The 12,961-nt window shown below is 42.5% G+C and overlaps 2 protein-coding genes across 4 annotated transcripts in view; both read right to left on the bottom strand.

Moving 5' to 3' along the window:
• The window catches only part of LOC124039447 (probable ubiquitin-conjugating enzyme E2 W-B), a 36,142-nt gene extending 33,631 nt beyond the window's left edge, over nucleotides 1–2,511 (bottom strand). Inside the window, exons 1-2 of one of the 3 annotated variants that reach the window (XM_046355414.1) lie at nucleotides 2,360–2,511; nucleotides 1,473–1,564 (exon numbers count right to left, since the gene is read on the bottom strand). In XM_046355414.1, the coding sequence (XP_046211370.1) occupies nucleotides 1,473–1,564; nucleotides 2,360–2,392 (125 nt within the window). In that variant the 5' untranslated portion in view covers nucleotides 2,393–2,511. Of the gene's footprint in view, nucleotides 1–1,472; nucleotides 1,565–1,984; nucleotides 2,028–2,359 lie in introns of those variants that run through there. The other 2 variants (XM_046355416.1, XM_046355415.1) reach the window with 2 other exon arrangements.
• A 5,938-nt stretch (nucleotides 2,512–8,449) lies between these two features.
• On the bottom strand, nucleotides 8,450–11,647 carry LOC124039085 (elongin-C). Its single transcript, XM_046354963.1, has 4 exons — nucleotides 11,589–11,647; nucleotides 11,141–11,174; nucleotides 10,116–10,259; nucleotides 8,450–8,845 (listed from the first exon to the last, which is right to left on the bottom strand). Exons 2-4 carry the CDS (start codon nucleotides 11,142–11,144, stop codon nucleotides 8,655–8,657), a joined length of 339 nt encoding a protein of 112 aa, XP_046210919.1. The 5' UTR covers nucleotides 11,145–11,174; nucleotides 11,589–11,647; the 3' UTR covers nucleotides 8,450–8,654.
• Nucleotides 11,648–12,961: the final 1,314 nt, after the last annotated feature.

Below are 12,961 nucleotides of genomic sequence, written 5' to 3'. Positions count from 1 at the left end.
CTCACCATCGTCTCGTCCTAGCAGAGCTGGTTAGGCTGTTTTTCATGATATCTTTAGGATTAATCACTAAATGAGTTACTGGCAACGAGATGACCAGAGTGAATTATTTACGAACGCAACCTAACCGCATCGGTACAAAATATTTCACCACCTGTACCTGGCATGTGTGTAGCTATGAGGTATAGGTCCATACTGATGAGTACTGACCAGATAGTTGGTGTGTGTGTGTGTGTGTGTGTTCGTGTTCTTCACAATGAGAAACGCTATAGATATGTTACAAAACAAGACATGAATAACCACATACCTCAGCAAGCTGCATCCTGGTGAACACTACTGGGTGTATACTACTGGGTGTATACTACTGGGTGTATACTACTGGGTGTATACTACTGGGTGTACACTACTGGGTGTACACTACTGGGTGTATACTACTGATGTACACTACTGGGTGTATACTACTGGTGTATACTACTGGGTGTACACTACTGGGTGTACACTACTGGGTGTATACTACTGGGTGTATACTACTGATGTACACTACTGGGTGTATACTACTGGTGTATACTACTGGGTGTACACTACTGGGTGTACACTACTGGGTGTATACTACTGGGTGTATACTACTGATGTACACTACTGGGTGTATACTACTGGGTGTATACTACTGGGTGAACACTACTGGGTGTATACTACTGGGTGTATACTGCTGATGTACACTACTGGGTGTATACTACTGGGTGTATACTACTGGGTGTATACTGCTGATGTACACTACTGGGTGTATACTACTGGGTGTATACTACTGGGTGTATACTACTGGGTGTATACTGCTGATGTACACTACTGGGTGTATACTACTGGGTGTATACTGCTGATGTACACTACTGGGTGTATACTACTGGGTGTATACTACTGGGTGTATACTACTGGGTGTATACTACTGGGTGTATACTGCTGATGTACACTACTGGGTGTATACTACTGGGTGTATACTGCTGATGTACACTACTGGGTGTATACTACTGGGTGTACACTACTGGGTGTACACTACTGGGTGTACACTACTGGGTGTACACTACTGGGTGTATACTACTGGGTGTATACTACTGGGTGTACACTACTGGGTGTACACTACTGGGTGTACACTACTGGGTGTATACTACTGGGTGTACACTACTGGGTGTACACTACTGGATGTATACTACTGGGTGTATACTACTGGGTGTATACTACTGGGTGTATACTACTGGTTGTATACTACTGGGTGTATACTACTGGGTGTATACTACTGGGTGTACACTACTGGGTGTATACTACTGGGTGTATACTACTGGGTGTATACTACTGGGTGTATACTACTGGTTGTATACTACTGGGTGTATACTACTGGGTGTATACTACTGGGTGTACACTACTGGGTGTATACTACTGGGTGTATACTACTGGGTGTATACTACTGGGTGTATACTCACTGTGTGATGGTGTTCTGGACACTTTTCTCATTGAGCGTCATTCCAGGGGGCGGATCATTTTGCAAAGCCATTAGTTCCTTTTGTAGCCTTTTCTGTAAGGATAGAAAACACACGTTTCAGCTGTAGCTGGGATACAATAATGGGAGGTGTCTTTTTAGTTGAAAACTACTCGTGTAAACATGATGCGACCGATCTGAGACACAATCCTCAAAGATGTCAGTATTTCCCTTGTTAGACAATGAACTAGACAGACTAACAGCCAGCCGAAAGTCTCGTAATACCGTCTAATTTAAAGATGAAAATAAAAAAAGCCTCGGTGTTATTAACACTACACCTAGTTCAGCCTACGCAGTGTTTACCATCGGCGTTGATAGCAACTAGAGGTTGGATATGAACATTTAGGGTTTCATCTGGATAAGGTTTCAGGGAATGCAGAAGTAACATCATTAAACTAGTTAATCCACCTAATGAATATCGAGACAAGTTTACCCAGCCAGACTACTAATTAATACCGTAAATAGACAAACCACCGTAACGTCAGTCGGGTTTCGCTCGTTCTGCTCCTGGCTGGCATGTCTCTACACTCATAATTAGATTTTTTTCTTCCGGTAATCTCGCAAATGACGGTCTCCAACGGAGCACATAACGTTTTAGCTCGATAGTTAGTTATTAAAAACACACTGTGTCAGGTGCAGTGTTTTTTTTTATTCTATTGATGGTAGGTGCGGGCGTCGAAGTGACACCGTAAACAAATCAGTATACACAATAATACAATTCAAATAATAAATCATGTCTTAACTTGACTTGAAATATCAAATGGAAGAAAGAGAGAGGGGAAAAAAAAGGAGATATCAGATGAAAACGGATCCTCCGCCAGTAGGTCTTACCTGCATCGACGCCATGATGGAACCCCCCCGCATCAGGACGACGCTACCCTCATGTCGTCACATGGGTTGGGGGGGGGGGTGTTCACAAAACAAAACAGAAATGAATGCACTGAAAACAGTGTTGCCCTTCCCAGTATTGTGTCCGGAGGACAGAAAATATAACCAAAGATGCTCGAATGAATCCAGAGTAAGCGTAGTTTAATCGAAAATGTGAATTGGGGGTGTCACAGAGGGGTTAGAGACAAGACAGCACGGTGTTGGGGAAGAAGAAAAAAAGATAACTGAAGGTCATTGACCTCTAGTAGTGTCAGTGAAATAAAGGGCCCTTTCAGACTATTTCTCAGATTCCACAGATTTTCCTGGAGATAAATCATAACCGATTTTATGTGTGGAACAGTGAAGAGCATTGATGGTTGTAACAACAGGCTGTTGAATGCCAGCCTACCAACACGATAATCATTCCTCAGTCAGCACACAGAGATACATTTTTTTTAGCACAAATTCCCAGATATGGTTATTTTTCGTTCTGAACATCAAATCAAATTGATTTATATAGCCCTTCGTACATCAGCTGATATCTCAAAGTGCTGTACAGAAACCCAGCCTAAAACCCCAAACAGCAAGCAATGCAGGTGTAGAAGCACAGTGGCTAGGAAAAACTCCCTAGAAAGGCATAGATTTTTCTGGGTGAACCAGTGTGTTCGCTGTGAATATTCTCTTCACTTCACGGGCCCCTTTGTCCTGTTGTCTCTGCCCAACATGGTTTGTACCATGTTTTGTGCTGCTACCATGTTGTTGTTGTCATGTTGTTTTGCTACCATGTTGTTGTCATGTTGTGTTGCTACCATGTTGTGTTGCTACCATGCTGTGTTATGTGTTGCTGCCATGCTGTGTTATGTGTTGCTGCCATGCTGTGTTATGTGTTGCTACCATGCTGTGTTATGTGTTGCTGCCATGCTGTGTTGCTACCATGCTGTGTTATGTGTTGCTACCATGCTGTGTTGCTACCATGCTGTGTTATGTGTTGCTGCCATGCTGTGTTATGTGTTGCTGCCATGCTGTGTTATGTGTTGCTGCCATGCTGTGTTGCTACCATGCTGTGTTATGTGTTGCTGCCATGCTGTGTTGCTACCATGCTGTGTTATGTGTTGCTGCCATGCTGTGTTATGTGTTGCTTATGTGTTGCTGCCATGCTGTGTTATGTGTTGCTTATGTGTTGCTGCCATGCTGTGTTATGTGTTGCTGCCATGCTGTGTTATGTGTTGCTGCCATGCTGTGTTATGTGTTGCTTATGTATTGCTGCCATGCTGTGTTATGTGTTGCTTATGTGTTGCTGCCATGCTGTGTTATGTGTTGCTGCCATGCTGTGTTATGTGTTGCTGCCATGCTGTGTTATGTGTTGCTGCCATGCTGTGTTATGTGTTGCTTATGTGTTGCTGCCATGCTGTGTTATGTGTTGCTGCCATGCTGTGTTATGTGTTGCTGCCATGCTGTGTTATGTATTGCTGCCATGCTGTGTTATGTGTTGCTTATGTGTTGCTGCCATGCTGTGTTATGTGTTGCTGCCATGCTGTGTTATGTGTTGCTGCCATGCTGTGTTATGTGTTGCTGCCATGCTGTGTTATGTGTTGCTGCCATGCTGTGTTATGTGTTGCTGCCATGTTGTGTTATGTGTTGCTGCCATGCTGTGTTATGTGTTGCTGCCATGTTGTTGTCATGTTGTGTTGCTGCCATGCTGTGTTATGTGTTGCTGCCATGTTGTTGTCATGTTGTGTTGCTACCATGCTGTGTTATGTGTTGCTGCCATGCTATGTTGTGTGTTGCTGCCATGCTGTGTTATGTGTTGCTGCCATGCTGTGTTATGTGTTGCTGCCATGCTGTGTTATGTGTTGCTGCCATGCTGTGTTATGTGTTGCTGCCATGCTATGTTGTCGTCTTTAGGTCTCTCTTTATGTAGTGTAGTGTTGTCTCTCTTGTCATGATGTGTGTTTTGTCCTATATTTTTATTTGACTGATTTGTATTTTTAATCCTAGCCCCCACAGGAGAGGAGGCCTTTTGCATTTCGGTAGACCGTCATTGTAAATAAGAATGTGTTCTTAACTGACTTGCCTAGTTAAATAAAGGTTCAACTAAATTTAAATATAACGATCAGTCCCGTATAGTGCCTTCAGAAAGTATTCACACCCCTTGTTACAGCCAATTCAAAATGGATTAAATCGACACATAATAACAAAGTGAACATGTTTTCGACATGTCAGAACATTTTTGGAAAATGAATTAGAGAAATATCTAATTTACATACAGAACCAGTCACACATTGGGACACACCTACTCATTCAAGGGTTTTTTGTAAAAAAAAAAAATACAATTTCTACATTGTAGAATAATAGCGAAGACATCAAAACTATGAAATAACATGTAAGGTATCATGTTGTAACCAGAAAAGTGTTAAACAAATCCAAATATATTTTATATTTGAGATTCTTCAAAGTAGCCACCTTTTGCCTTGATGACAGTTTTGCATACTCTTGGCGTTCTCTCAACCAGCTTCATGAAGTAGTCACCTGGAATGCATTTCAATTAACAGGTGTGCCTTGTTAAAAGTTCATTTGTGGAATTTCTTTACTTTTTATTGCATTTGAGCCAATCAGTTGTGTTGTGACAAGGTAGGGCTGGTATACAGAAGATAGTTTTATTTGATAAAAACACAAATATACTTTATGGCAAGAACTGCTCAAATAAGCAAAGAGAAACGACAGTCTATCTTTACTTTAAGACATGAAGGTCCATAAATATGAAATATTTCAAGAATTTTTAAAGTTTATTCAAGTGCAGTCGCAAAAACCATCAAGCGCTATGATGAAACTGGCTCTCATGAGGACTGCCACAGGAAAGGAAGACCCAGAGTTACCTCTGCTGCAGAGGATAAATTCATTAGAGTTACCAGCCTTAGAAATTGCAGGCCAAATAAATGCTTCACAGGCACATCTCAACATCAACTGTTCAGAGGAGACTGTGTGAATCAGGCCTTCATGTTCAAATTGCTGCAAAGAAACAACTACTAAAGGACACCAAATAAAAGAAGAGACTTGCTTGGGCCAAGAAACATGAGCAATGGACATTAGACTGGTGGAAATCTGTCCTTTGCTCCGATGAGTCCAAATTGGAGATTTTTGGTTCCAACCGCCGTGTCTTTGTGAGAAGCAGAGTAGGTGAACGGATGCTCTCCACTTGTTTGGTTCCCACCGTGAAGCATGGAGGAGGAGGTGTGATGGTGCTTTGCTAGTGACACTGTCTGTGATGTATTTAGAATTCAAGGCACACTTAACCAGCCTGGCTACCATAGCATTCTGCAGCGATACGCCATCCCATCTGGGTTGTGCTTAGTGGGACTATCATTTGTTTTTCAATAGGACAATGACCCAACACACCTCCAGGCTGTGTAAGGACTATTTGACCAAAAAGGAGAGTGACGGAGTGCTGCATCAGATGACCTGGCCTCCACAATCACCCGACCTCAACCCAATTGGGATGAGTTGGACCACAGAGTGAAGGAAAAGCATCCAACAAGTTCTCAGCATATGTGGGAACTCCTTCAAGACTGTTAGAAAGCATTCCAGGTAAAGCTGGTTGAGAGAATGCCAAGAGTGTGCAAAGCTGTCATTTATGGCAAAGGGTGGCTACTTTGAAGAATCTAAAATATTAAATATATTTTGAATTTGCTTAACACTTTTTTCATTACTACATGATTCCATGTGTGTTATTTCATAGTGTTGATGTGTTCACTATTATTATACAATGTAGAAAATAGCAAAAAAATAAAGAAAAACCCTTGGATGAGTAGGTGTGTCCAAACGTTTCACTGGTACTGTAAGTATTCAGACCCCTGAGGCAATACATTGTAGAAGCACCTTTGGCTTATGGTTTACAGCTGTAAGAGCTTTCCACCCTGTATTGTGCAACATTTTGCCTGTTATTTTATGAACATTCTTCAAGCTCTGTCAAATTGGTTGTTGATTTTTGCTAGACAATAGTTTTCAGGTCTTGCCATAGATATTCTAGTAGATTTAAGTCAAAACTGTAACTCGGCCACTGAGGAACGTTCTTCCCTGTAAGCAACTCCAGGTGTAGATTTTTGCCTTGTGTTTTAGGTTATTGTCCTGCTGAAAGGTGAATTCATCTCCCAGTGTCTGGTGGAAAGCAGACTGAACCAGGTTTTCCTCTAGGATTGTTCCTGTCCTTAGCTCCATTTTTTTTATGCCCGTAAAACTCTCCAGTCCTTAACAATTATAAGCATACCCATAACATGATGCAGCCACCACTATTCTTGAAAATATGGAGAGTGGTACTCAGTAATGTGTTGGATTTGACCCAAACATAAACATTTGTTTTAAGGACAGAAAGGTAATTGCTCTGCCAATATTTTTGACTTGATGCAAACAGGATGCATGTTTTGAAATATTATTTTAATTCTGTACAGGTTTCCTCCTTTTCCCTCTGTCAACTAAGTCAGTATTGTGGAGTAACTACAATGTTGTTGATCCATCTTCAGTTTTCTCCTATCACAGCCACTAAACTCTGACAGTTTTAAAGTCACCATTGGCCTCATTGTTAAATCCCTGAGCGGTTTCCTTCCTCTCTGGGCAACTGAGTTAGAAAGGAACGCCTGTATCTTTGTAGTGACTAGGTGTATTGTCACACCATCCAAAGTGTAATTAATAACTTCACCATGTTCAAAGGGATATTCAATGTCTTTTCACCCATCTACCAGTATCTGCCGTTAGCGAGGCATTGGAAAACCTCCCTGGTCTTTATGGTTGAATCTGTTTTTAAAATTCACAGCACAACTGAGGGACCTCACAGATAATTATATGTGTGGAGTAGAGATATGAGGTAGTCATTCAAAACTCATGATAAACAATATTATTGTACAATACGATTATGTCCATGCAACTTATGCGAATTGTAAAGCACATTTTTACTCCTGAACTTTAGGTTTACCATAACTAAGGAGTTGAATACTTATTAACTCGAGACATTTAATTTATAATTAATTATTAAAATGTATTCCAAATCAAATCATATTTCATTGGTCGCATACACATATTTAGCAGATGTTATTGCGGGTGTAGAAAAATGCTTGCGTTCCACTTTGACTTTATGGGGGTGATGTGTGTAGGCCAGTGACACAAATCTAAATGTAATATATTTTATATTCAGGCTGTTACACAACATAATGTTGAAAAGGTCTAGGAGTGGGGAATAATTTCTTAAGGCACTATGCCAGCTGTGTTTTTGCAGAGACAGCCTGATAATGTGACTCCCAACGTTGTTGAGGACCTTTTAAGGTCATACGCACAGCCTCTCCTGTGACGAGAAAGAGTCAGGAGCGCTGGTCAAATGTCTAAGAGGCTTCAGTGAAATTAGTGCAATGGAGAAAAAAAAAACACTCTCTTCTCCTATGAGGGAGAACATTTCTACAATGTTGAACAGTGTCTTCACCAATGAGGTTTTATGTTGGCAGATACTCATCGGCCCTGTATTTATCTAGCGTCTCAGAGAAGCTGATCTGGGATCAGGTCCACCTTGCCCATGTTATTTTATGATCTAAAACGCAAAAACTGAGGCTACACTTTACTGGAGGCGTGTGACATGACATCAGGAAGCAGTCTATGGACGGGTAATCGTCACACTAGTAGGACCCTATGAACACATTATCGGGAACAGATAACAGAACTCCCAGAGGTTGATGGCCCAGGGGAACAACACATTTATATTATGTTAGACTACTCTGCCAGGCTTGTGTCCACTAGAACCTAACTGAAACAGAGGAAGGACTACCCAAGCATGTCCTATAAGAAACTTGTTTTCATCGTAAAACATTTTGACATGGTTTGCTAGTGTGCACTAATGAATATAAACCAGGCCAACAGACCTTCAATATCTATTCTGTTCTAATTCAATGTAAATAGCTGTAATCTCTAAACATAAAAGGGGAGCACCAAAACACTCAGGCATACTTTATTGTGGTGGGGAGGTAAAGGAATGATTGGGTACGACGTGGGGGGGGTAGCCACTTTGTCACATTCTAGAGCAGCCATATCAGTTTATTAGATTAAGATTCAACTCTTTACTACCAGAATGTAGACAAAGCATTGTGCAGAAAAAAAAACATTTTACATACTGACAACTTACTCATCATTCACTTTTGTTTTTATATCTGAAGCAACATGGCAAACAAAGTTAAATAGTCAAAAAAAAAAAAGGTTTTACACTGCTACATTTCTTTTGAAGTTAACAATCCAGGAAGTTGGCAGCCATGAGTAGTTCCAGGGCGATCTCCGGGGCGATGGGGAACTCTGGGATCTCCGTGGAGCTGTTGGTGTAGCGGACCTTGTAGGTGAAGTACATGCACACCTTGGACAGGACATGGGAGGGGATCTCTCTGAAGTTCACTTCGTTGGTTTCATTCTCTGCAAACTGACCTGGAGAAAAGGGAGAAGTGACCCCATTAGGATGTAAATCCCAACACATTATCCTGAATGTCTGTTTACCACCTGACTCATCCAAATCAGAGTTTGAATCGGTTTCTCATCTAGCTCCTGTTTTTGTTGTTGTTATGTAATGCAGCTTGATGTACATCTCCTGGACAGGACACAAATCTATCGCAAGGGTCTTAACCCCTTAATGCCGAGTGCCAAGCACAGTTTGCCCATTTTAAAAGACTTTGGTATGACTCGGCCAGGGATCAAACTCTCAACCTTCCAATCTCAGAGTAGACACTAACCACTAGGCCACTGAGTTGGTAGACCAGGACCAGGCACAATGTTTGCTAAATAAAACACTGCTTACCTGGCGTTGATGGTCCCTGAAGTCAAAGGGCTTACCTGGTCCACTCAACATGGCTTTGATGGTCCCTGAGGTCAAGGGCTTACCTGGTCCACTCAACATGGCTTTGATGGTCCCTGAAGTCAAGGGCTTACCTGGTCCACTCAACATGGCTTTGATGGTCCCTGAGGTCAAAGGGCTTACCTGACTACTCAACATGGCGTTGATGGTCCCTGAGGTCAAAGGGCTTACCTGACTACTCAACATGGCGTTGATGGTCCCTGAGGTCAAGGGCTTACCTGGTCCGCTCAACATCGCGTTGATGGTCCCTGAGGTCAAATGGCTTACCTGGTCCACTCAACATGGCGTTGATGGTCCCTGAGGTCAAGGGCTTACCTGGTCCACTCAACATGGCGCTGATGGTCCCTGACGTCAAAGGGCTTACCTGACTATTCAACATGGCGTTGATGGTCCCTGAGGTTAAGGGCTTACCTGGTCCACTCAACATGGCGTTGATGGTCCCTGAGGTCAAAGGGCTTACCTGACTACTCAACATGGCGTTGATGGTCCCTGAGGTCAAAGGGCTTACCTGGTCCGCTCAACATCGCGTTGATGGTCCCTGAGGTCAAATGGCTTACCTGGTCCACTCAACATGGCGTTGATGGTCCCTGAGGTCAAGGGCTTACCTGGTCCACTCAACATGGCGCTGATGGTCCCTGACGTCAAAGGGCTTACCTGACTATTCAACATGGCGTTGATGGTCCCTGAGGTTAAGGGCTTACCTGGTCCACCCAACATGGCGTTGATGGTCCCTGAGGTCAAAGGGCTTACCTGACTACTCAACATGGCGTTGATGGTCCCTGAGGTCAAAGGGCTTACCTGACTACTCAACATGGCATTGATGGTCCCTGAGGTCAAAGGGCTTACCTGGTCCACTCAACATGGCTTTGATGGTCCCTGAGGTCAAGGCGTGTTCTCTCTTCACTATGAACTCGTGGCCATCAGAGGAGATCAGCTTCACATACATGGCATCTGGGCCTTCACAGCCACCGTAGGTCTTCTCTTCACCATCTAATGAGGGGCAGAGGCAAAAGTAAGACCGCTGAAACTGGGGTGGCAGGGTAGCCTAGTGGTTAGATTGTTGGACTAGTAACCGAAAGTTTGCCAGATTGAATCACAGAGCTGACAAGGTAAAAATCTGTTGTTCTGCCACTGAACAAGGCAGTTAACCCACTGTTCCTAGGCCGTCATTGAAAATAAAATTGTTCTTAACTGACTTGCCTCGTTGAATAAAATAAAAGGTCAAATAAAACCCTTATTTCAATTTGTTGGTAATTTTTGCATTATGCATTATATTAACCAGACACTCAAGTGGCCGCTGCAACAATGGAAACATTTCTTAAACGGAAGGAAAGATCAAATCCAATTTGATTAGTCGTATATGCAGCAGCAGTAAAGTACAAATAGCGAGTGGTTGGGGGGGGGGTAGAAGTGGTTTAGAAGTCTATTGGACCTAGACTTGGCGCTCCGGTACCGCTTGCCGTGCGGAAGCAGAGAGAACATTCTTTGACTGGGGTGGCTGGAGTCTGACACTTCTTAGGGACATCCTCTGACACCGCCTGGTATAGAGGTCCTGGATGGCAGGAAGCCAGGCCCCAGTGTGGGACCATTCTAGTCAGAGCAGATAGTGTTTTTTCTCAAATTTAACCAGGATGTCAAGAGTCCCACATATCAGTACAACTTTTATTTTAGCAAAAAAGCAATAAGACACCATTGACCACCTTAAAAAAAACGATACTGCTACCTGCTGGAGAATATAGATTTTGGGCCCAGTTATCCCTCTCGCCTTGCTCTCTCTGCTAGTAATTATTTTTTTTCCACGAGGTGCCATTTTTTCATTCATTATCTTGACAACAAACATTGAAACATATCAACTGAACAATTCCACTCACCCATGTTATCTTCAAAATCGAAAAACTCTTGTCCCTGAAACAAAACAGACGACTTTCTGTTAAAAATCACTATGGTCACACTTCAAAATGTCTAATTGCAGGTGGCTGGCTAGATACCGTTAGCTGGCTAATTAATAACAACCATTGTATCATTTTATTTGGTAGCTAAACGCGTTACATATTTTTTAAATATATATTTTACAAGGCATCCCTCAAATAGTTGAAAGCCTGAATCGGAGAAGCCCTACCCGTAAAAACACAGCTGAAGCACCAAGCTATCAGAAGGTAGCTATGCTAGCTAGCTGGCTAACCAGTCGTTACCTTCCAGTTGGACAAACAATCAAGGTACCAAACATACAGCTATATATTCCGATGACAAATACATCTTACAGTATAGAGATTTACGCGATATTAGTGTCATAACAAAAATATAATTATGTTTAATTACCACACAATAGTTGAATGTTTGAGGTGTCGGCTAGCAAGATATTTTGACACAGGAAACGGTTCCGCTAAATAGTGTTGCGCGTCTGTAATTCAATCCGGAGGATACCGCACAATACGTGATACAACTTCCTGCTTACATTGGTTCCGGTCTGACATTTGTTTAAGGTTGACATAAATACATCTAATCTGGTGGTGGAATGTATCAAATATTTTCAAGGTTTAATAGAGGTGCATTTAACAAAGCAAAACATTTATAGGGTTTCCTGACTTTTTTTTTAACCTTCATTTTCAAGATATATGTTGCATGGTTTTGCAATGTAGAATGGGGTGACACCGCAGCTCAGTGGAAAAAAAGCAGTATTACAAAAACGTCATAGAACAACAACAATAGCAGCAACACTGCAAAGGAAGTAGTATGATAATATTTCGTTATAGTAGATGTTTCCATACGGTTAGAGGAATTATCCTTCATTGGGCCATCAATATGATTAAAACAAGTTTGTTTAATTTCAACATCCCCTATTATGTCATAGTTTTATCTAAACTGGTGCAGTGCATAATAGGATTGTTAACCCAACTGTCTCTCCAGGGGGCGCCTTAGACTGCTGCTCCATTCAGAAGGGTTGGTCTCCATCCTAAATGGCACCCTATTCCCTACACAGAGCACTATGCCCTATGGGCCCTGGTCAAAAGTAGTGCACTATAAAGGGAATAGGGTGCCATTTTAGGACGTAAATTTGGTCTGGCTAGGCTAACACGCTAATGTAGCACTGGCACTGCTGTTCAGGTCTGTCAGCCTTAGTCCTGACAGGGGACAGCAACTGCTGGCGGACAGACACACACCCCAACAGCCCCCTGCCCTACCACAGGCCCTATCAATATAGGCCTGAGAGAGAGAGTATGAGAGAGAAGACAGAGAGAGAGAGAGAGAGGGTGGTGGTGGTGAATGTGTTTATGACATCTGTATCTAGGCTTATATCAGTGTTGTTTTGTGTATTTGTACTGATAATATATTTATACTTGTCAGACCAATAGAGCACTTTGAATTGTCAATGTGTGTGTTGGCTGAGAGAGAGAGAAGCAATGAGAGAGAGAGAGAGGGTAGAGAGAGAGAGAGTGAGACAGAGAGGGTAGAAAGAGAGAGAGAGGAAGAGGTAGAGCGAGAGAGAGAGTAGAGACAGAGCGAGAGGGCGAGGTAGAGAGAAAGAGAGAGTGAGAGAGAGAGGGTAGAGAGAGAGAGAGAGTAGAGAGAGAAGGAGAGGCAGAGAGAGAGAGAGAGAGGGGAAGAGAGAGAAAGGGAGAGAGAGAGAGACAGAGAGAGACACACACAGAGAGAGCAGAGAGAGAGAGAGAGAGAGAGAGAGAGAGAGAGAG

The sequence above is a fragment of the Oncorhynchus gorbuscha genome, linkage group LG07 (genome assembly GCF_021184085.1).
Source record: "Oncorhynchus gorbuscha isolate QuinsamMale2020 ecotype Even-year linkage group LG07, OgorEven_v1.0, whole genome shotgun sequence".
NCBI lineage: Eukaryota > Metazoa > Chordata > Actinopteri > Salmoniformes > Salmonidae > Oncorhynchus > Oncorhynchus gorbuscha.
This window is presented reverse-complemented; position numbering and strand designations above follow the sequence as displayed.